Raw genomic sequence first — 24,538 nt, 5'->3', positions numbered from 1 at the left:
TATGCTTTCCCTGGTAAATGCATCATATGTCCATCACAGACCCCAAAGAAATTTATACCAGTTTTTCCCCAGTCTGGTACCAGCTGGGTGCATTGAACTGCAATTCACAGCCAAATACTGAAGAACGTTTCCTGTCTATTAGTATTCATCCTCATGTGTGAAAACACAATTTTAAGGAGCTGAAGCGACTGGTAGGACTGTTTTGCAGGTTTCTCTCATCTTCCTGATAGTTAGATGTCTCAGTGGGACAATCTCATGTCTTCTGCTGAGAAATGCAATGCCTCCTAAGTGTTATAGGGTAGCTTAGCCCAAGGGAGATGCTTTACACAGAGGCACCCCACTCAGTTTGCCCAGTGTAGACCTGCCACCAATATCTTTCAATGGTCCTCCATGTAAGGGAAGGGGCCTCAGATTTACAGCCATTATTCTTTGGTTGCAATGCCATTTTACAGAATGGGTCCTCTAGAGATTAGATTGACAATTTCACTGCTATTCTTCCAGACATGATTGTTCCAGAGGGCCTTGAGGGAGTGAACGGTCACTATTATGCCTATTGTTTTATGGCAGCATTGTGCTTTTATTGCTTTTTATGCTCTTACTCTTTTTTATATTTTATGGTGTAAAATGCTCAGAGTCTTCTGAGTCTGGCACCATGCTGTCACAATTATCTAATTAAAACAAACAACTTCGGAAACATCCTTTTCTATTTATTAACTCAAGGGGAATCAACCAACTTCCAAGCTCTCATCATCGCGCAGCTTAAAAGTATATCTAAATCCAGGCATAAGGATCAGGGGAAGGGCTACGATAGGGTTAGGAAAACTGACCCCAAAACATCTGCATTAAGCCAATGGAATCTGGCTGGAGGCCCCTTTCCCTGAAGCCATACCACATGAGGACAAGATAACAGACAATTCAAGCAGAGCCATTCTCCGTGAACAAGATAAGAATCAACTAAGGCCAATCAAATTCTTCCCCCAAGCTGGAACTACCATGCCTATTAATGATTTGGGATGTGTAGTTCGAGTTATAGCTCTCTCTCTCTCTCTCTCTCTCTCTCTCTCTCTCTCTCTCTCTCTCTTGCTAAATGCTTTGTATTGTTACAAGTCTTTTTGATTGTGGATACTATGGGAAATGAGCAACCTCACAGGGCAACCAGCATGCAGCAAGTGAGATTGAATGAAAGATTAAAAGAGCTAAAAATGAGGAAACAGTTTTAATGGAGATTCCAGGTGATCGGTGAAGCTGACAATAGTTAGCGTCCAGGTCTCCAAGACCTAGGCAGACTCCTGAAATCTACAGATCTTGTCTGAAGGCTAAAAGTCTCTCTTAACTTCTAGAAATACATTTCTGTATTGCAACCAAAGGTAAAACTGTCTCCTGTAATCTTCAAGGTTCCTACCCACAAGTATCAGTGAATATGGGAAGCAAGATGGATTCCATATGCTGTAAGGAGGAAAAATCTCTTGTAGGTAGCCATAATAGTAAGATGTATATATGTATATTGCTTTCCTGTTTCAAGGCATTCTTATAAATGCAACAGAGCAGTGGTGGCGAATCTATGGCACGCATGCTAGAGGTGGCACTCAGAGCCCTCTCTGTGGGCACGCGCGCCGTCGCCTCAGCCCCGCCTCCTCCCACGGCCCCCTACTCACCAGCAACCCCCCCGGAGGAGAGTTGCCCCCAGGTGCAGCCCGTGTGGAGCAGTGCAGCCAAGGACATGGCAGCTGGGCAAGATTCCACCCTCGTGCCCCATCGCGCGCAGATGATGCTGCAGGGCATGAGCAGAGGGCATGGCTGCCATGGTGCTGCTGTGCCGCCTGGGCGATCTGCGGTAGGCCGTGGAGGTGGTGGGTGGCCTGAGGGTGGGTGGTAGAGCGAGGGGCAGAGCAGGGGCAGGGGGCAGGGTGGGGGCGGGGTGGTTTTGGGGCATTTGGTCTCTAAAAGGTTCGCCATCATTGCAATAGAGTCTCAGTGTTGGAACACAGTGTTCATGTATTTTGTATAACAACTATAGCAGTATACCAGTAGATGGCAGTATTTATAGGTTTGCAGTTGCATCTATAGCAGAGTTCCCCAACCTTTGGGGGGGAGGGGGGAAAGAAGGGATGGTTTTGTGGGAGGGGTAAATGTATGCATGCGCGTGCACGTGCACACAAACACCCTTTGCTCATGTGAGTGAGGCTGCGAATGCCCACAACGCTCATTTTGAAGCTTGCAAGAGTGGGGTCGTGAGCGCTCACATAATTGGGGCCGCAAACACCCACAATGATATTCGTGAGAATAGGGCTGTGAATGTCCCTGGCAACGCTCACATGAGTGGGGCTGTGCATACTGCACACACACACGCACCAGCCAGCCAACTACTCACATGACCAGTGGCCAATACGCCATGGTCCAATAATGGGCTGCAGCCCAACAGGTTGGGGACCCCTGATCTATGGTATACTCTATGTCTTTTCACTGAATAAAGTTTCCTGCTCCTTGTCACAGTTAAGCAGAAAAGCACATGTGGACTGTGCACTGTTTATTCTGTAGGGCTATATACAGAATTTCTAACACTGATAGCTCAAAATCTGCTATATAATTTTCTACCTCCACTGGCAATCCAAATCCTCTTCAAATGGGCAAATGGGCTGTCCTTATTTACAAAGTGCAAGGCATATTAAGAGCAGGAATTATTGGAGTCCCTTGGACTTGTTTTTCCTACCCTCAAACACCAGCAGTCAGTTGGATAATACCTCCAATTATTCTCCTTAATGTGGTATGGGACTGTAGAGGAAGGGATGAACTATTGTCAAAAGGCATTTTGGACTTGTGCAAGTGTTTTACGTTCAAAGGAATTCTAACTATCTGGACATGACAGGAGATCACCAAATCTGTGCTCAAAAGGGATTTGAATTCCCAACATTCCCTGGCTGGCGCATTATGGGAGTTGAGGATCACACCTCTTAAAGTTGCCAAATTTGAGACACTGATCTGAAGCATCTGGCTCCCCCTAGTGGGGATCATTACCATTACCAAAGGACCTATGATGTTACAAATAAGAAGGACCAATTACATTTATTCCAGCATAGGCACCCCCAATTATAAACAATAGAATCCAGACTAGTTCTTATCCCCACCCCTCCTTTTGAAAGCAGCAATTAATTCATTCAGCTTTTGGGGAGGCAAAACTAGATTAAACCAGGATGGTATCTGGAGAAGCTGATTTCCTTGTTCCTAGTTTTTTTTTATTTTTTTGCAATATCATTTGGTACTTCTGGAAAAAGAAGATTGGCAAGGAATTGATTCTATTTACTGCTATTTGGCAAACGAGTAGGCAACCTTTTGATACCCCTAGCAGATGGGGGTCAGATGTTCAAAGTGGGCAAAACTAGAAACTTCGATTTGGAAAATTTGCAGGTTTTTTTCTTTGTTTTAAAAAGCAAAGCCCCGTTCAGCTTTGACACTACTATATTTTGAATTTCCTGCTACCTCACATATAGAAAAGTAAGCCAAATAAACTTCTGAAAATTGCAAAAAAAACCAAACAAACCCCAACCCTTATGAATTCATATAAATTAGACAAGGCAGAAGGAACTTTGGCATATTACGGGTTAAGAACTGAAGAGTTGGAACTGGTTGGCTAACTGTCCAATTTCCTGAATGGGCTCCTTCTGCTAGTTGGCCTGAACTATCATTTGCAGCATTTATGTTCTTCAGATAAAGAGGGAACATGCACGCTGGCTGGCTGGCTGCCTACTCCACTCCTCCCCCAGCATCTACCCAGTTGGAATCAAGAACTCAGGGTGAACCCGCAGAGAACCTGGGGGCACATCCAGCATGCGATGAAAGTTCCAGAAATATTTCAACTATCCTGGCTAGGTTCCTAGGTGTCTTACATTCAATAATGACATTTCTCCCACTAAAGATGTGGTGATATGAAAACACGTGTTCTGTCTGATTTGATGGGAATTCTGCCAGGAAAAAATTGATAGAAACATCAGATGCGAATAAAAATACTTTTTCTCTCCTGGCAGAACTTCTTGCTTTTGTTACCTAGTGCCTCTGTGGATGAATAAGGAAATCTACCAGTCTAGAACAAAGTGAAATAATCAGAAGAGCTTCCTCGGTAGAATTTCTACCTGTTACATGAGGTTTGTAAGTGCATGGATCTTGATTAAAAAAATGTTTCCCTTTATCAGTGTCAAATAATTCTTTCTACAGAAGACATGTAAAATAAGTATCTTAGAAAATAAACTTTAGTTAAGTTCACACAATGCAATAAACCCCCAACCTAGATTTTAAAAAACACTATTACTTCGTTTGTATAATATGCTAAGAAAATAGTGGCATGGTACAGATGAAGATTATATTGGCCAAATTGTATTTCAAATAGCTTGTCTTCCATTTTTTAATCTACCCTTTGAGAAAATAAATGTTTCCACTATGTCTGTGGGGTACCGAATCTCTGGGTCTCTTATCTATTGTTGGACTCAAGTTCCAGGCAATCCCAGTCAGTTTTTAATTAATGGAGAGACATTCTGAGAATAGCTGGAGGGCCTTGAATTCTAGAATCTGTTCTGCTGTAGATGTCATTATTTGAAAGTTCCTCTTATTAGAAGACTCAGTCTTTCTACTTTCAACAGAATTTCTTACAATGTAAATTACCAACAAGACTAATAATAATAAAAGCACTGTCTGGATCAGATAAGTTGTGGGTGCTAATTTTAGAGTATCCTCTAACACAGGGCTTTTCAACCTTTTCACCTATTGTACCACTTTTAGGATATGGCAATATCCGAGTACCACCAGTCGCCTAGCAAGGTGTCAAAAACTTGATGACCCCCCCCCAAAAAAGGAAAAAAATGATAAAATACAGGTAGTCCTCGACTTACAACAATTTGCGTAGTGACTGTTCGAAGTTACAATGGCACTGAAAAAAGTGTCCCCCAAGCCACAGCCGAGCAAGACACCTGCCTGCCCACCCGGCGGCGCTCTTCCTCCTGTCCAAGGTTTTCATTGTTGTGAGCATTTCTGTTGAGGATTGGCAGCGGGGGTGGGGTGGGGGGTGTTTGGTTTTTATTCCCCCCGTCTGCTGGGTGGTTGCAGCAGGTTTTGCTCACTTCACATGACCCTGGGACACTGTGACCGTCATAAATATGAATCCGTTGCCAAGCATCTGAATGTAAATCACAAGACCCTGGAGATGCTGCAACATTCCAGCTGATCAGCACTTCTTCCGGGCTCAGAAGAAGCACCAGGATCAGCACCGAACTCCAGCTGGAGCCTGGCACTGACCCTGGCGCTTCCACTGAACCCTGACAGCCCCGAAGCGCTGATCCTGGAGCTTCCTCTGAGCCCTGACAGCCCTGCAGCTCCAGCCATCTCTCGCTCAGGCTTATGCGGTGCTACCACCAGTTCAGCTCATTCCCCTCCCCCGCTACCACTTTTCTAGGATGGTCGCGTACCACCTGCCAGGTGCCAATGTACCACAGGTGGTACCCGTACCATTGGTTGAAAAGCCCTGAATAGAGCTTTGATGCATTCAAAGTTCTTTGCAATGTTGTACATTACAAACTAATGCTAAGATGGAAAAGATAATAATGGCTTACTTAAGCTCCACTCCTTCGGCCCTGTCCAACTATTAGAAGAATTTCAGGTTCCGATCTAAGTCCAGTTCTGCAAATAAGACACAAGGCACTCTGCTGTAAAAAGGAGGCAATTCATTTAATCTCAAAAGCAAAAAAAAAAAAAAAGGCTCATTCCTGGAGATAGCTGCAGAAAAGATGAGGTACAAAGGGGTTGTTTTATAGGGGACTGGTCTTTTGTGTGGAGTTTGTGCAGTGTGGATGTGTACGTGTTCATTTTGGTGTATGATTCTGCCCAAAGGTTAGCCGTAATTGTCCTTCCTTATGTTTGTGGCTTAGCCCTAATTGTCCTTCCTTGTATCTGTAGGCTTCCTTCTTTGTTGTGTAAATTTTGTCTGGGCAGTTTATTTGTGGATTTGAGGAAGTGTGGGCAAATGGTTTCTTTGTTTTATAACTCTTGCAAGGGTAATTGGTTTCTGTATTTGTCATCTGATTGTTCAGCAGAGGTGTGTTTTTAGCAATCTTATAGTATTTTACAAAACAATATACTGTATTAACTTTGATTACAACATAGTTTCCTGCCCCAGTCGGTCATGGATAGTTTTGAGGACTGAAGGAAGTTTCTTATGATAATTTTGTGATTATTTTCACACAATTATATAGGTAGTCCTCAACTTATGACCACAACTGACCCCCAAATTTCTGTTTTTGAGATATTTGTTAAGTCTGTTTTGCCCCATTTTACAGCCGTCCATGCCACAGTTGTTAATTCAATCATTAAGTTAGTAATATGGTTGTTAAGTGAATCTGGCTTCCCCACTTTGCTTGTCAGAAGGTTGCAAAAGGGGATCCACAGGTGGATGCTGCAACACTCATGTGAAAAACAGTCATAAGTCATTTTTTGCCATTATAACTTTGAATGGTCACTAAATGAACTTTTGTAATTCAAGAACCATCTACCATATTTCCCAGAAAATAAGATACGGTCTTTTTTTTTTTTTTTGCCTCCAAAAGAGGCACTGGGTCTTATTTTCAGGGTAGGTCACACTACCTCAGGACCACTGTAGCCAGGCCGTGACCAGACACCTGTCGCACCACCAGCCCACTTATTCTGCGGCCACTTGCCACCGCTCGCGCGTGTCGCCCCCGGCCTCCATTTCACCGGCAGAGGCCTTCAGGAAAAGGGGCAGTGGCCAAGCTCCTTGATGGGGTTGTTGATGCTGTCACGACAAAGCATGATGGGTGTCGAGATGTGGACGGCCTGGCCGCAGGATCCCTGTGGCAAGGCACACCTCACCTCATGTGCAGCAACCAGACAGAATGGGTAGGTGGCCAGCTGCACAGGCTGTTAAGTAGGGCTTATTTTCAGGGTAAGGCTTATATTAGGCCTACCCCGAAACTCAAGTTGGGGCTTATTTTTGGGGTAGATCTTATTTTGGGGAAAACATGATATATTCTAGCACAGCCTTGCTTTTGGACTGGACAGAAGGACTTTGATGTGTTGTATTTCATGATTTGAGGTTCACCTTCACAAATAAAACCCTAAACCAGCAATGAAAGTGCCCACATAACTTTGCTTTGTATTTCCAACTCAAAAAGCAAATCAGCATGAGTACAGGAATCTGCATTTGGCAAAAGTAACTGGAGGTGAGATTTTAGGCCAGGTGTAACATTAATATCTCTCTGTCTCATGTTGTCTTGTCTGATGATGTATAACTAAATGAGGAAAGAAAAAAATGCTTTAATAACTCAAGGCTTTGGGGATCTAACTAGGTCAACAATACTTGGTGATTTGTTTTTCTCTTCTTTTACTTCTATATTTTTAAACAGTTGCATAGCAGATACTGAAGGTGATGGGTGGGGGTGGGGAAAGGGTGGTGTATTACCTATGAAATTCTCTTATGCTGAGTTAAGCAAACAATCCATCAGAATTGATGACCTAATCCATGCCCATGCAAGTTGTAGGTTAATAAACTGTGCAAGTCTTGCCATGGGAAGGAGTGGAGTCTACCAATTGAAGCACCTGGAACAGAGGACACCTTGATTTCAAGAGCTGGAGTGTATTATATAAATCATGATGCTGCAGGTTAACTCGTTCTTGATTTGAAAACTGAAAGATCTAGAATTGGGGGGAATACAGTGGAGGAGAGGAGAACTATTAATACCCACCCTGAACTACTGCTACTTCCTCCTCCTCCTCCTCCTCCTCCTCCTCCTCCTCCTCCTCCCTGAAAGTTTTCATTCACTCTTGGGAAAGACTGTGCAAAGCCAGTGTGTTTGGCATTCAGTCAAGTCAGCAAGTTAACTTCTACCAGCAGTGTTGCCTGAGGGTGGGAAAAAGTCAGTGTAATTAATTCTCTTACTCCCACCCCCTTCTTTCCGGGGTTCCTCCTCCTTGATTGTGGTTACTGAAAGCTCTACATTTCACTATATCACATTAAGAAAAAGGTGAAGCAATTTCTTCAGAAAGATCCAGGAAAGAATTCCTGGTTTCCTTCAGATTTCTTCCTGACCTCTCTGAGCAGGCCAGTTCCTCTCTTTTGCCCTGAGTGCGATCTGCAAACAAACCATCAACTGGCAGAGTAAGGTTTATTGGTTGAAGCCACTTGCCGGCTGATGCTCCGATTATGAATGACAAGGTAAGGGTTTGAGTATGGAAAATCTAACATCAAGGCAGCAAGCTTAAACCTGGACTTTAAATGTTGCTCTCTGCCTGTCTATTTCCTTCCTGTACCCTTCCTCAAATGCTGGCTTAAATTAGCATTAAGTGACTAATTAAGAACAACTAATCACTTGCCTCCAGAAGTTGTGGGTGCTCTAACACTGGAGATTTTTAAAAAGAGATTGGATAACAATTTGTCTGAAATGGTATAGTGTTTCCTCCTTGACTAGGGGGCTGGACTAGAAGACCTCCAAGATCCCTTCCAACTCTGTTATTCTGAGTTTCCTTCTGCTCTTTTTCAATCCTCACAAAGCAACCCAAAATTATTGTGGACCAAAAATGAATGGAGTTCATAGGCTTCCAACACAACACGTACTCCGATTTATCCAGCTCTGCTCCATGCCATTTTCTTCATTTTGGCAGATTTATTCAGGATGGGTGGAGGGATCATGCTGTTACTGTTGTTAAAAGATTCAACTGTTAGAAATGTACCAAATGCTGTAGTAGATTCCTATCTACCTTCTGCCAGCTTGGAGATATGATGCTTTGGAAGAAGAGCATCATAGGAAACAGCTTAATTCAGGGTTTTTCAAATGGTGTTGTGTATTTGTTTTACAATTCTGTAAAAAAAATTGATGAGATTTTGCGAGAGACTAAAGGCAGGAAGGAGAAAAAGAAAAGATTCACTTAACACTGCCAATTTTCAGTCATTGTAGCCTCGCCTCTTGATTAGAGGTTCTGAGATTTTTTTTTCTCATTAGCAGGTACCATGGCTTGAAAAAAAAAATCTGAATTCCTTCCCCCCACCCCGACAATTTTATCTGTTGCATTTACCTACTTACTATATTGATACAAATGGCTAATATAAACCAAATTGCCAAAGCTTTAGCTCTTTGCTTTGGAAGACTGAGACCAGTATACCTGCACCAAAGTACAGTTACAGATGTTGGCTCAAAATCTGAAAACCAAATTTATTTTAAAGGCAATTAAGTCTCAGGGTTTCAGCTAATCTGAAAAGATGTCCAGGAAGATGCAGACACCTTCAGTCAAGGTGCCTCCAATAAGTAACCATAACTGTAAGATAAAGGATTTCCTGTACTCAGCCCTTTCTGTAAAACATTACCATACACAGACTTTTTAAAAACAGAGGTTGGTAGAGGGAGTCCTCAACTTATAATCATAATTAGGACCAGAACTTCTGTCACTAAGCCAGGCAGTCATTAAGTCAACCACACCTCATTTTATCACCTTTTTTTTGCTATGGTTTGTTATGCAAATTACCACAGTCGTTAAACGGGTCACATGGTCATTAAGCAAATCCAGCTTTCCCCATTGATTTTGCTTGTTGGAAACCAGCTGAGAAAGTTACAAATAGCAATCATGAGACTCCGGGATGCTACAACCATCATAAAAGCTGGCTGCCAAGTGCTTTTTTTGATCACATGACTGCAGGGATACAGTCATAAGCGCGAGGACTAATTTTAAGCACTTTTTTCAGCACCGTGTAACTTCAAACTGACACTAAACAAATAATTGTAAGTCGAGGATTATCTATATATCTGTTGTAACAATATATAAATAACAAAGTGGAAGACGAGTGAAAACAGAAGGATACAACATTTATTTTTTTTATAAAAAAAATCACCTTCTTTCTAATGCACCCTACAAATCTCAGAATTCCCAGCCAACATTTGGTGGAGTTGGAGAAGTTGGGAAGTTGGGAAAATGGACAGATCTGACCTTTTTTCTTTTCTTTTCTTGTGACGTTCGCAGGACCAAATGCCAAACACTTCCTCTGTGCTTCTAGGACCCCCTTCCAATGCTTCGCTCCCTCCATCCGATGACCGTGATGATGCTTTGGCTCAGGCTGAAATTGCCATTTTGGCTTCCATCTTCCTGCTGGCCACTCTGAGCAATGCCCTGGTGCTTGGAGCTCTGTTCCGCCAGGGCCGCCGGGCCAGCCTGATGCATCGATTCATCCAACACCTCTGCCTGGCCGATATGACAGTGGCCCTCTTCCAGGTGCTCCCTCAGCTCATCTGGGACATCACTGATCGCTTCCAAGGCCCCGACATCTTATGCCGTGCCATCACTTACCTGCAGGTGGTCGGTATGTTTGCCTCATCCTATGTTATTGTGGCCATGACCTATGATCGCTACCGTGCCATTTGCCGGCCCATGCTGGCTTTTCGTAGAGGGACAACCTCACGGCATCGACCTGTGCTATTGGCATGGATAGCATCTTTCCTTCTCAGCCTCCCACAGCTTTTCATCTTCTCTAAAACAGAACTGCCCAGCGGAGCCCACGAGTGCTGGGCAGCCTTTGCTGAACCCTGGGGAGCCCGGGCCTATGTCACTTGGATGACTCTGATGGTCTTCCTCCTTCCCACCTTCTTCATTGCCACCTGCCAAGGCATGATCTTCTGTGAGGTCTACCGCAGCCTGCGTTTGGGGCCAGAAGCAGCCCTGTCTCGCAGGGGGAGCCAACAAGGGCCCTCCCCTATATCTGGTGCTGTAGCTAAGACTCTTAAGATGACACTGGTCATTGTGCTCACCTATGTATTCTGCTGGGCTCCCTTCTTCCTAGTACAACTATGGGCTGTTTGGGATCCTCAAGCTCCTACTGAAGGTAGGTTATGCAGCATTCAGTAACAGCTTTTTAACCAGATTGTATCCTAGATTCCCCCAACCTAGTGGCTTTTGCCATGTTGATCAGGAGGAATGATGGAACTTTGTCCGACTCATTTGCAGGATACTGGATTAAGGAAGGCTCTTTTATCCAATAAAACAGCATAGGAAAAGAGGGGGGGGGGTCCCCTTCTCTTTCTGCTAATTCCCATGACAGTTTTTATGAACAGGAGGCTCTTTCCTTTCCTTTCCTTTCCTTTCCTTCCCTTCCCCCTTCCTTCCTTTCCTTCCTTCCCACCCTGGAGTAATGCATCCATTGATATTTCCTTCATTTTATTTCTACAGTAGTAACAACAGTGGTGGGATTCGGCCGGTTCGCACCACTTCGGCAGAACCGGTAGCTAATTTTTTGTTGCCCAGGCCCAGAATGGACTTCCAGAAGCGGCATCCACACAGAGAACCGGTTGTTCACATATCTGAATCCCACCACTGAATAACAACCTAATGAGAGAGAGAGGAACGCTGACCTAGAGTCATCCAGTTCTAATCCATTGTTTTAACTACTACACCCCAGCAAGTCTTAAACATATTTTTAACATTCAGGCTTAGCACAATATGTAAAGATAACATACTCAGAACCTCTCCATAGGTCTGTTGGAATGTCGAGACTAATGTCTGTCTGTCTGTCTCTCTGTCTGTCTGTGATGTTATTTTCTCCCCTGATATTTTTGTGGTTCCTCTGAGACTTTGCTTTCTGATTTGACTACCTACTAGAGATATTGATCCAATATCCCAGCCCTCCCTTCATAATTTGCCTGCCACTTCCCTGATCCTAGATTAAAGTTGTTGTCTTCTTATTTTGTAATCCAATACAATCAAATATTCACGCAAAAGTATCTGAATTAATTCAGCAGAACATGGAATTAAGCACCAATCAAACAATACATGCATCAAATAAATGCAGTGAATCATGCCTTTTATTCTGTATTTTGATTGTATTGAATTGCATTGCATTGCATTGTATTACTTACAGTATATCGTATTTATATCACATCACATTACCTTACATTTCCATATGGAAAGAGCTGAAGTTAACCAAGGGCTGGGTTGAGTAACTAGTTTTTGACTAGAGAAAAACTCTCATGTGAAGTTCTTCTTTTAATCCCAAGCACATTTTTTAGTTCCTCGGTGATGATGGATCTGCCTTTACTGAATAAGTTGCAAGATAAACTTTGATGATCTTAACCTCTGTTGGTAACTCCAATAGTTGTTCATTCCTATTATTTACTCCAGGCCCAGCTTTCACTCTCCTGATGCTTGTTGCCAGCCTCAACAGCTGCACAAACCCCTGGGTCTATGCCACATTCAGCAACAGCATCTCAAGTGAACTGCGCCGAATCTTCTGCCCCAGATGGGCCCATCGGCAAGTCGGCTCCCTGTATGAAGACTCCATTCTCACAGGCAGCTTCTCACTGGGCCGAGACACTCTTTCCTGAGACAGCAGCTTGCAGGCAGAAAGGCAGGTGTGACGGGCACTCCTGCAAAATGGTTGACTCTCAGCAACCAGTAGGTTGCCTAAGGCTGGCTCTCAGTTCATCAGAGACACGATTCTGCTCAGCAACGCTAAGTGAATGGAACCTGTGTCAGAAAAAACTGACATTGGCAAGACAAAGCTTCTGAATGGATTGTGGGGGGGGTTGTTGTCTGCCAAGGAATGAATTTCCTGATAATCTGATAATCTGTTACAAGGGGGCAACACTGGAGCAGTTACTAGGGAAACAATTTCCTTTTCCAATATCCTGTTTCCTCTATAATGTTTTCGGTTGGCTTTGAGGTAACATAAAAGTCTGAATCATTGTAAACTTTGGTTTATGGTTTAGCATTACATGCCAATCTGGCTATTGCTATTTAATTAACAAATCACAGTTTTTTTAAAAAAAAATATACCATTGCTTAAAGTACTGTGTGAAACCAGCCAGTATTTTGTTTGATGTGTTCCTCATCAGTCTTAGGGGTTCAATTTTTTAAAAAGGAGGCTGTGTCCTACCATGAAGTAAATTAAGGTGTTTGTTCCAGCCTCAGAGCTCCATTGAAGAGGGCAGACAGCCCATAAGCCACATATGATCTTATGGAGATTTCCTGGGCTTCAATATATTTTGTGAGAAGACTTTTCTACTGGCCTATGGTTTGTGTTGATTGGAGCTAGCAGATGCCATGGGAATGTATCTGCCTTTTGATGTAAATCAATACTAACCAGTGAGTGAGTAAAATCAAAAACTACAATGCCACTGCTGTTGTTATTGTTCTTTGCATTTCTATTATACAGTTGCAGGGGGATGGTCCATTCATTTTTGCACTGCACTCACACACTTCACATGGTAAAGCAAGGGCGGGGGGGGGTATAATCAGCTGTTGACAAAGCTGGGGCTAAGAGGGAATGGCTGGCACAAGGCCACAGAAGACAACTTCCATGCATAAAGAATTAGAATCTGGTTCTTAATACGGACCATGACACCACGCTGGCACGCTGCTTCATTGTTGCTGTGTGAAATAGAATTTGAACACCCCACAAGCTAAAGTAAAAGGATTTGGATTCCAAAATAATAGAACAGATTTAGAGTCTTCAATTAGATGAGGTGGGACAACTCATGTGTGAGCCGGAAAATGGAAGGGTTAAAATAATAGGTGGATTTTTGAAGTTCTCCCTTGTAATTAGGTCATGGATGTACTTCGAAATAAGTGGTAGAGCCAAATATGTCACAAATGCAAGGGTTTTGCAGCTTTTTTCTGTTTAAAACTACAACATAGCAATAAGGGTATACTACTATGGGGCATTTTCCATACTTAAACAGCCGCCTCCTCTCATTGGAAGAGAGAACAAGGTAAGAATTGCCCAACTGAAAGTTTTGTAGGCAGTGGAGGCTCCTGAGAGCAGGACAGTTGCCTTCCGAAGGAAACATGCAAGAAAAACTTCACAGGTCCAGTAAAAAAATCACAAGGCTTCCTGCAGAGAAGGAAGGCACCAGGATGAACCTAATGCTCAGAGGGTGCCTGAATGACGGTGCTAGGTCTTTCAAAATGGATTCACTATAGCAGTGGTGGCAAACCTATGGCACGCATGCCAGAGGTGGCACTCAGAGCCCTCTGTGTTGGCACGCGCGCCACCAGCAGCAGCAGCAGCAGGTCCATCAGGCTGCCACCATTGCCCGGAGCAGGAGCTCCGCCCAGCACAAAGGAGGCGAAGCGGCCAACTAGCAAGCTTGAGTAGAGGTGGTAGAGCAGAGGTCACCAACCATTGTCAATTGGTGGACTGGAAGAAAAGGGAGGGGGAAGCATTTTACATGCGTGCATGCGTGCACAGGGCCGCAAGCACATATGTGCTGCAAATGGGGCGGAGCTAGTGCCTGCATGATACTCACTAGCCCAGCCCTGTTCTTGTGTGGTGCAGCGCTTTGTATTCGCACCCCGTGGCACGGTGGTGGCCATTTTTGCGCCTTGCAGCACAGTGGCCCATTTTTGCGCCCCCGGTTTTTGCATGCCAGAGGCGCCTCCCTGCCCCCCCTGAAGGCACCACAATGCTGATGCGGCCCTGGCACTTTGTGATAAATAAGTGGGGTTGGGGTTGCGGTTTGGGCACTCGGTCTCTAAAAGGTTCGCCATCACTGCACTATAGAAAGGTTTGGAATTATGGAGAATTGCATGTCATTCTCCATCTTTAGATCCCTTTAGAATAGTTTATAGATCCCTTTAAACCCAAATAGATTATTTTAAAATGTTCTCCTGTAGCCCTTTCTTAAATAGTTGAAGGATTCTGCAGAATCCATTAAATACCCAATTCCTCCCATGCTGGACCCAGGGCATAATTTCATGTGTATTGTGTGACTGTATGCAGTGGGAATAATTTAAACCTATGTGCCTGCTCCATTTTCAGCTTATGGCAACTTCAGCCTAGTCTCACAACAGACATTTGGGTAGAAGATGAGCCCTCAAGCAGTCTCAAGTCACTGCACCCTAACATTTCTTCTCTTCTGAAGCTCTTCTTCAAAAGTTAATTCAATGGATGTAGCTGAGCAAATTCAATTTACAAAGTCAAGCAAATTCAAAGCTTTAAATTAAATCACCAAATCAATCTAATTTAAAAAGTCAGTTCAGTTCAGAAAAATTACATGGTACATGAATCAATCTGGAAGCATCTGAGTCAGTCTGATGCTTTGAACCAAATCACAATCAAATTGCCAAAGCAAATATGCACATAGGACTAGAACAAAGCATGATTTAGTTAACTTGACTCCATAACATTGCTAGAGAGAAACAGATCCACAGAATAGTTTAAGTCACATGGCAAAAATATTATCATATCCTGATCCACTCTTAGCATTATCTCTTCCTCCAAGAAAAAGCAGCCCATAAGTTTGCTTAGGAAATAACTGAACTCAATTCTGTGTTGTGTGCCATTACATAAATAACATTTCTATATATTACAAGAGGGGCTGGGACCCTTTACCAATCCCTGCTTGTAAATAAGTGTATTTATTGTCCTTATTTATTTAAAACATCATCTAGGAGTTTAAGCTGATACGGAGCTCTCCCTTTATTTTACCTTCATAACAACCCAGTTAGATAGATTGTGCTAAAGAGATAGTGACTGGCCCACATTGTAAGAATAAGTACAGGATCAGCATTCAGATTACAAGAAATAAATGTTTTATTCAATATAAAATGGCCCTTTAATTTCCAAACCAATAGAAAATCAAGGATGAATTGTTTCTGTTAAAAAGTTTATTAATGAAAGAGCGTTATCTGGGCCGGGCCGCAAAGCCAAAAAGGTTGGGGAACTCTGGCTTAGCATATTGTGTGAGCCTAAGTATTCTAGCTTTAAGCCATAATCTACGGTTTAGCACATTCTGTAAACTTGACCAATTGTAGTTTGTTTAATAAACTAAGGCTTTGCGCAGTACATGAATCCAGATAACGTGCAAACTACTGTATTCCTAATTATTGTTATGTGGATTTGTTCAGTTTCTGCACAAAAACATCTTTTTTTCACTTCTGCATTACTCTATAAATCTATGAGGAGTTCAGTGGCCATTAGATGGCACCCCACATTGATGAAACCCACTTGGCTGCATCAGCATAATTATTCTGCCTTGGAATTCTTCTGCTCTAATCCATGGAACTCCATCCTAATCTCGGTTGTTGTAAGAATAGCTTGGCTTCTTGTATATTTAGCTGGCCTATCCTCCTCCCCTCATTTCTATCTCTCAGCAAAGGATCATTGGGACAGTGACATATTTATAACCCTTATCCCTACACATGTGGCTTGCCTCATAGCTGAAAATACCAGATGGGGGTGTGCAATTGCCAAGATCCACCCTCCTTGACTGGCCTTTCCTTCCAGTCTATGTTGGCTGAAGCTGAGAATAGAACTGGAGTCAGATTCCTGTAAAGCAATAAAATAGTGTGAGGAGGCACGACAGACAGACAGGGAGGATAATTGGAAAATAAGACGTAGTGTTTGTAAAAAGGGAAAGTGCCATAGATTCATGTATTAGGAGGTACTTGACAGCATCCCTGGATCCGCCATTCTGAAAACCCTTGAGCTATTCTCAAGATGATCAGTGATAAATACTTGGCGGAGTATAAATTAGACCCAGAAGATCCTCATTTGCAAGAACCAGGAACTAATATGCTCCTGCAATCCACTGTCAACATACCACCCAAAACCGATCCCCGAGATCCACATGGGATCAACCAACATCTAAAGGTAAGAAGGGGAACCAAAGTATAACCATGTTTGGGATGTCCAAGATATAAGAACACAGCTCTAAGAAGCCATGCTGTCCAGCAAGGGAGCTATGTCCTCTTTAAAACTCAGTCTCCTCCCACCTTTGAAATGCAGGCTTACTTATGTTTCCCTTCTTCAGCCCCAAATGTTCTGTCTTTCCTGATTGATTTTCTTATAATATGTCTCAAAGTCCATCATTAGTCAGTCATTCTCTTTTCTCATATATACATGCCCACACACACTCACTTGACCCTGTATTTGTGGGGAATCTCAGAAAGGAGGAGGAATATTAGATATAGTGAATAGAGAAAGGGATGGAATTTATTAGTAATTTATTTCATAACTAGCAGTTCAGTCCAAGCTACTAATGCTCAGGAAGAAGAGATTCAAAGAGACTCCACCATAATGAACTCTTTAATAAATTACGGCTTGGGCTTTGTATTGCAGTTGCCTAAATTCTCTGCTTATTCTTGCATTAAAATCCTTAATGTCTGTGTGATTCTTGCTTCTTGGGTTATGTCCTGCAGAGCAGAGCTTGACAATACTATGTCTACAAACACAGATAACCAGCTTCTTTGCTCTGCCTAATCTAATCTAATCTGTCCAGTGAGGAAGCCTTAGTAACCAAATTCCCATTCTTCTTGGTAGCTGGAATTCTCCGACATCCTTGCAGAACCTTCCTCGTTCCGTACCTTTGATCGGATTTGGACCTGGAGCGACATCACCTTTGAGAGCTCCCGCCTCTGGTGTTACCGTATTATCTCACTGCTCTGTGCTGTGCCAGTCTCTTTGTGTTCAGGCTTTCTCTTTGCCTGCTTAGGCTGTCTCCATATCTGGTGAGCATCTTCTTTTGGCTTTGTCTCCTAACATCACTTGGACTTACTAGTGCTTCCAGCCAACCTGCGCTCCTGGTTGGTTTAAAAACAAAGCAACCTCTTAATCATCAGTAGGAGAACTATCAACCATTGCAATAGGCCATGATAGTTCTCAGGTTACTTGCATCCACATGGGTAGTTATCTTTGTATAACTTTCTGATCCATGATGATGATTTACTAAACTAATCTAATCACCTCAGTTTGTATACCGACAAGCAAACAGCAGCACTAGCTGATTTTGACTGATCTCTGAAAAACATAAGTAGGGACAGATCTGGTGAGGATTTGGATAGGAGACCTCTAGGAAGCCAATACTGGGAACTTAAATGGGGAGTAAAAAAAATAAATCCCTGAAGAAGGTAAAAAGAATCCACTTCTAGATTGACATTTTAAAAAAAAAAACCTAATCTATATATGTTAATATAATGAAGAATAATTTTTTTAGAGTTTTTATTTTGTCTGGGTTTATATAACACGCCAAACCATAAAACAACCTCACTAGCTCTATTTATACAACATAGCAAACTACCAATAATCAGCCACATCTGCATTGTGTAAACCCAATGCAAAAAAGGGCCTGGAAAGATCAATTCCTGACTATCACCAATCTTCCTTCTATTGCATGCTACCTTAGCGGATATTAGGTGCATCATAAATGACATATTGCAATCACAAAGAGGAAAGTTTCCCTAACTCAGTCAACCACAAGCAGATTATGGAAGGCTGATCTGAACAAAGATGACCAACCAACATCACATATAGATTCTCAGCCTCCTTGACTATGACTCCACCAGCATCTCCTAGATCACCTTCTGCCCCATGGCACATCTGTGTCAGATTTTTCTTTTTTCCTGCATTACTGTGTTTCTCAGACCACCTCCTCTCCACACCTCCATACCAGCAGAGCAGACAGATCTGGACTACAAGATTATTATTATTATTATTATTATTATTATTATTATTATTATTATTATTATTATTATTATTATTATTATTATTCAAATTTATTATTATTCAAGATCTACTGTAGATGGCCAATAGATGCACCAGAAAGCCCTCCTCATTGGTATCTGGGTTTTTGCAGTCTAGATCTTGGTAAGAGGGAAGAGACATTTGTATGGGAACAAGTCCTCCTGCAGGTTGTAGAATGAACCTATAATATGGGAGAGTTTTGCAGCCAAGTGGAAAATACACCTGTTGATTTTTTCTTAAGAAAATAGTTTTAGTTATTGGATGAGCAGAGTGAAGCTTTGTAGTACTCAAATTGGCCATAGAAATCTCCACAGCACGTGGACGTTATACACTGTGTATGAGGCTTCAAAACTTCTCACTTGCAAGCAGATATTATAGTGGCCTTCCCATGTCTCTCTTGAGTAGCCATAAATACCATGGAAAGCAACAGCAGAACCCAATTATTGATTCCAGTGCCCTCTGCACTGACAGAAGAAGGATGTGGGAGAAGGAATATGCAAGGGCTGATACTGTACAGACTTGAGAGATGGGGTAAAATCTGGCAAGAAAATTACAGTACAGGTATTCATTTAGCAATTGAATAACTGCAATTGAAGCCGCAATTTGGTTATTAAGCGAAGTGGTTGCTAAGTGAAACCGCAATTGGGCTTACAATCTTAGTTCAATTTTTCTTTACTTTACAGACCTATGAAAGTCATAAATGAGAAGATTGATTACTAAGTTACTTTTTTATCACCACTGTAATTGCAAACAATTGCTAGGGATTAAGTTTGCATCATATACTAAGAGAATGATGCTAAGTTTATGGCTAAGTCTAAGTGTATTGTATGAACCTACACATCTGGTTAAATTCAACAAACCCTGGTTCAGTTAAAGATAGAGTTTATAAATACAGTGGTGAGAAAGAAAGCGGGCCATTCAGGGTGAGGACATTAGGCCTAAGATATCTCCACCCCTTAAAAAACCCCTTTGCCTACATCTCAGTTCCTTCTGTTTCTTACTAATTCAGAAAAGACAGCCCCATGCAAATTTCCACAGTTCCGTATTAGAAAAACTCTTATGTTTCTGCATGTGAGTTGAGGGACTGGAACTGAAGAAAGTCATGGAAGAACATCTCCAATGCAAGATGGTCACCCAGAGATGCCATGTGAGAGTGAGAAATACAATTGTCTTCTTGTAGAACAGTCAAAGGAGATTAAATTATGCACCAGCAATTCTGCATTCTATCTATTCTTAAAGCTAGCCCCACTCTTTTCCCCATTCTGTGGAGAGAGGGAGAGGGAAGGAGGGAGGGAGAGACAGACACACACAAACAGAGAGAGAGAGAGATTACTTTCAGCCCAAAGGAATTCAAAGCAAGATAAAGATATCTTCTCTGAAGGTTATGAATCATAATTTACCATGTTGGCCCTGTGCAAGTTGGTTGATAGATTTTTTTTACTTTCCCAGTCTAAGGTTGAAAGCATGTGGGTCTCCCTACTCCCGTGGTGGCGAACCTATGGCACGTGTGTCACAGGTGGCACTCAGAGCCCTCTCTGTGGGCACGCACGCTGTTGCCCCAATCCTAGGCCTTCAGCAAGGTTTTATAAAACCTTTTCGCTTTGGGCCTCTGCCGCCGTGTGCAAAAAAAAAAAGGTTCAATCATCAATCAATGTCAACTTCTTGCGGGGGAAAAAAAAAAAAGATCTCACAAAGTTGTAATTGATTGAAATTTTTAGTCCCACCCAGTCTGCCGTTACTACCGCAGCCATGCCCACCCGGCACCCGACAATACATAAATGAGTTTTGGGTTGCAGTTTGGGCACTCGGTCTCTAAAAGGTTCGCCATCCCTGCCCTACTTCCTACCAGGAATTTAATTACTACACCATGCTGGCATGGGCATACAGACAAATATATGTATAAGATTATCTTGGACTGAATTGTGAGTGCACTTGGTATATACTTGAGATGTTTGTCACTATTTCCCTTAAGCAAAGGACTTTGGCACTGAAGGACAGACAAGGAGTAGCTGCTGTGTAATTAAGGCATTCTGAGGAATTAGGCCATTGCAAAACAAGAAATGAGCCAACACCAGGGCTAATTTTGATGTCTGCTTTGCATTTTTCCAGAATGCTTTGCAACCTCAGCCTCTTATGGTACTGTTGCCATAAGAATAATGCAAACATTCAGGGTATTCAGGGAAAACAATAACTCCAAAGTTGTCACCAAAATTAGTCACAAAAAGAATCATAATCCTGAAACAAATAAGGACTTTAGTAATATAAACTAATTACATGGAAGAAAATATATCTGTTTATTCTGGACAGAGAACCTCATTGTATGCAGCAAACAGGAATGTTAGAAGGAAAGTTATAAACCAGGGGTCTTCAAACTTGGCCCTTTTATGACTTGTGGATTTCAACTCCCAGAATTCCTCAGCCAGTGTGCTTGACTGAGGAATTCTGGGAGTTGAAGTCCGCAAGTCATAAAAGGGCCAAGTTTGAAGGCCCATTATAAACCAATCTTCTTTATGACAACATAAGAATTTCTTAGAATTAGATAAATATGCAAATCAAAATGATACAATCCAAAATAAAAATGTTATGATTGTGTGAAATACAAAACAAATTCAGCACTAGTATTAAATACTAGTATTAAAATGTTATATAATGGAAAATAATGTCCAAAACAATCTAAATGGTAGGCTTAATTGATCTATTTGGTTAATCTAAGTAGAGTTTTGTAGGAAGACAAGATGGGCCTTCTCTGTTGTCACTCTCGTGCTTGAGCATTCCTGTCAAAGGATGTCAAAGGGCCAGCTCCTTCCTCATTACCCACTTTTTAAGATTTTTTTAAATCCTGCCTTTATTTGTTTTATAAATAACTGAAGGTGGTGAACATACCTAATACCCCTTCCTCCTCCTATTTTCTCTACAATAACCCTATGGGATGGGCTGAGAGAGGGGGACTTGCCTGAATTAACCCAGCTGGCTTTTATGGCTAAGGCAGAACTTGAAATCATGGTCTCTCTAGCTTGGTGCACCTTAACCACTAGACCAAACTAGCTCCATAATGTTAATTGTATGAGTTCATGCATTACTTGTCTGAATTACCAACATACCTTTAAGGTATGTTTTAATAGAATTTTCATTGTTTTGAGCATACCTCTTATTTTTATGTTGTCTTTTATTTTTCATTTTCATTACACTTGTTGTTAGCTATCTGATATATTGCAGAAAAGCAGGATATAGATTCGGTGAAACAGCTGGTTTACTGAAGTGTAAATTAAGGAAGAGTAGGGAAGGTTTGTCTAGAAGGCCAACCTTTTTAAATTCTCCCTTCTTCTTCCCACAACAGGTGTGTGATGCCTTGCATTCAGTTGTGTACAATGGCCATGCCTCCAGTTCGCACCCTCTGGGCTAGCATCTTGGATGTTTTGATAGCCCCTCTTTTCACTAGCCTGGGACGCTGCTGCAGTGCCATCTACCTCACAGTCACTCAAAAGTGATACAAGGATATTCTTACATCGAGATCTATGCTGCACTGACGTCTCATTATGCAACCCACTGAATATGTTCGATTTCCAGAAGGACTGACCAAGGGACTTTTTTAACCAAGGCCTTGAAATATGGGACTGGAGTTGTGGTGGGGAATGACAGGCAAAAAAAATGGAAAGGGAGCCTTCTTGGAGAATGAATGGTAGGGTAGACTCCCAAATACTTCTTCCCACCTTTTCTTTTCCAAACCCCTCTCCTCTGCCCAGATTTGCAAACAGGGCTTCAGAATGATGCTTCCTTTTTTTCTTTCCATTTGGAAACTAAAATGGGCAAGTCCTTTCCCCAAGCCTATGCACCTCCATTTTGTAAGGCAGAAGTAGGCTATGTGGTTCTTATGGCATAAAAATGCTTTGACCACCTGGGAATCACCTTATTTTATCAACACACACACACACACCCGATTCTTCTATTTCAAAAAAAAGTCAAATGGGAAGTGGGCAAAGCAAAGCACCATCTTAGCATTCTCTTTATTCCACCAGGACTCACACAGGCATTGTGAGAAAGTAAACATAATGAGCGCTTTCAGGACACAACTTTCTTTGAAATATGCCACTTCTCTCCCCCTCCAAAGGCAAAAGCCAACAATATTTTGCAAAGCTGGAGAAGGTTATTAGGAAATAGCTTCCCCAGTTTGCTCTCTAATAAAATGATATTTTGTGCTACAGTACCATGCTAACAATGGCAGCCATTTTGTGGCCAGCCAAAGCCTTCTCTGCTCCATGGTCCACCATTTCTCAGAGTCCAGAAGATTCTTTCTGAATTCTCCCAAGAGTTGAGCTGTATTCAGTCCTCAATTCTTATCCCTCAGTGACTCTCCAATCCACATCACGCATATCCACATTGGGAAAAGATAAGGATAACAGATTGGCAATAGCCCACCAACTCAGCCATTCCCAATCTAATGTTCTCTTACAAGTTGTCATCCCACCACTTCTGGAGGTCATCAGGTGGGATAAATCCCACTAATGAGACATAACTTAAGAGTGGGGTTTGCAAAGGAAATGCTTCCAATTCCAGAACGCTTCTGAGAGATGATTCACTCCAGCCCTTCCCTTATTAATAACTGGAATTAATATTATGTTAAATCCCCACCCCTGCAGATTGAACAACAATAAACTTTGCTTAGTTTCCTTTCTGCTTGCTTTGTCTTGGGGGCAAAAACTCATATTCCATGGCACAAAGACACCCCATTAACTGTTGTTACAATTCATCTACCACATGGGCAGCTTACATTGCCCTTGCACTGTTTTGGTTCAAAGTAATGTTTTTCCTTTTCTCCTTTGGTTATTGTGGGAACAACCCATCACCTCTGGGCACTGGGCCTTGTCTTTCATGGCCATTTGGCTTGGGCTACTGAAGACATCAGGTACCCAGTTCCAGTGGGACATCTGACAAGACCTTTCAGGCATTATGTACTTTTCCGATGGACTTGAGCCTTGTGTTTTTCTGGAACAGTGTTTGACTTGTTTGTATACAATATACTTAGTGATTTTTCAAAAGAGCACTAGATCTAAGTTTAAAATGCAGAACTAGCAGTCTCTTCGTGAAGGTCAATGTACTGGGAAAGAGTTGGGTTTTTCCAGCTGTGCAAGGTGAATGCTTTCTACAGTAGTCCTCACTTACCAACCACTCATTCAGTGACCAAAGTTACAATAGTGCTGAAAAGCAAGACTCATGGCTAGTCATTGAAGTTGTAGCTACTATAGTGTCTCCATGGTCATGTGATCATGATTCAGATGCTTGGCAACTGGCTCACATTTACAACGGTCAGAGCATCCTGCAGTCATGTGATTGCCATCTGAAACCTTCACAGCTGGATTCCGATAAGCAAAGTCAATGGAGAAACCAGCAGGAAGCCGCAAGTCAGAGTCATATAACATTGTGCTTAACAACCCATGGTGATTCAGTTACAACTGCAGCCCAAACCCGACAGGACCGACTAAGTTGGCATGGTTGCATGATATCATGTTTAATTTCTGCACTGCTTAACAACAGAGTTACCAGTCCCTATTCTGATCAGTAAGTGATGACCATCACTACTGTTTTTATTACTTGGTGGGGATACTCTCTTGCCTATGCCAGCAGTATTTCAACTGTTCACCAGAATATTTCTGGAAACTGCTGGCTGCAGCTGCATGTTGCTAAGACTGCCATTCCTTTACAATAACTATCTACAGTATTTGAGATCTGGGGTGAAATAGACCAGAAGTCTGCCAATTTCCTGTTGTAGCTTAAATGACAGATCAGAAGGTGCGGTGAAAGGGTGAGGGCTGGATGAGGCAATCCTCAGTGCTCCTGGCAGCCCCTGTGACCAGTCACTTGGTCATTTCTGAATGCAGTTCTACCAAATCTACACCCACAATAGCCCAGCTGACAAATCAGGAAAGGTGGAGGGAGTTTTCTTGATGCACCATGTGATCAATTCTTGCTTCAGTCTGAACCCCACCTCCGCACCTTCCCAATTTGCCTGCCAAGCAATTGGGACATAGGTTAACTGGACTTCCA

At 42.3% G+C, this 24,538-nt stretch overlaps 2 protein-coding genes across 2 annotated transcripts; both read left to right on the top strand.

Annotated features, from left to right (window-relative positions):
- The first annotated feature begins 8,200 nt into the window (after positions 1-8,200).
- Positions 8,201-12,359, top strand: AVPR2 (arginine vasopressin receptor 2). The gene is made up of 3 exons (XM_015812217.1): positions 8,201-8,212; positions 10,009-10,864; positions 12,157-12,359. Exons 1-3 carry the CDS (start codon positions 8,201-8,203, stop codon positions 12,357-12,359), a joined length of 1,071 nt encoding a protein of 356 aa, XP_015667703.1.
- Positions 12,360-16,285: 3,926 nt separating this feature from the next.
- Positions 16,286-23,163, top strand: LOC107284239 (caveolin-2). Its single transcript, XM_015812266.1, has 3 exons — positions 16,286-16,627; positions 17,297-17,484; positions 21,834-23,163. The coding sequence occupies exons 1-3, from the start codon at positions 16,475-16,477 to the stop codon at positions 21,982-21,984; spliced, it is 492 nt and encodes a 163-aa protein (XP_015667752.1). The 5' UTR covers positions 16,286-16,474; the 3' UTR covers positions 21,985-23,163.
- Positions 23,164-24,538: the final 1,375 nt, after the last annotated feature.

This window comes from Protobothrops mucrosquamatus, unplaced genomic scaffold (assembly GCF_001527695.2).
Source record: "Protobothrops mucrosquamatus isolate PMUCROS unplaced genomic scaffold, P.Mucros_1.0 scaffold76, whole genome shotgun sequence".
In the NCBI taxonomy this organism is placed as follows: Eukaryota; Metazoa; Chordata; class Lepidosauria; order Squamata; family Viperidae; genus Protobothrops; species Protobothrops mucrosquamatus.
This window is presented reverse-complemented; position numbering and strand designations above follow the sequence as displayed.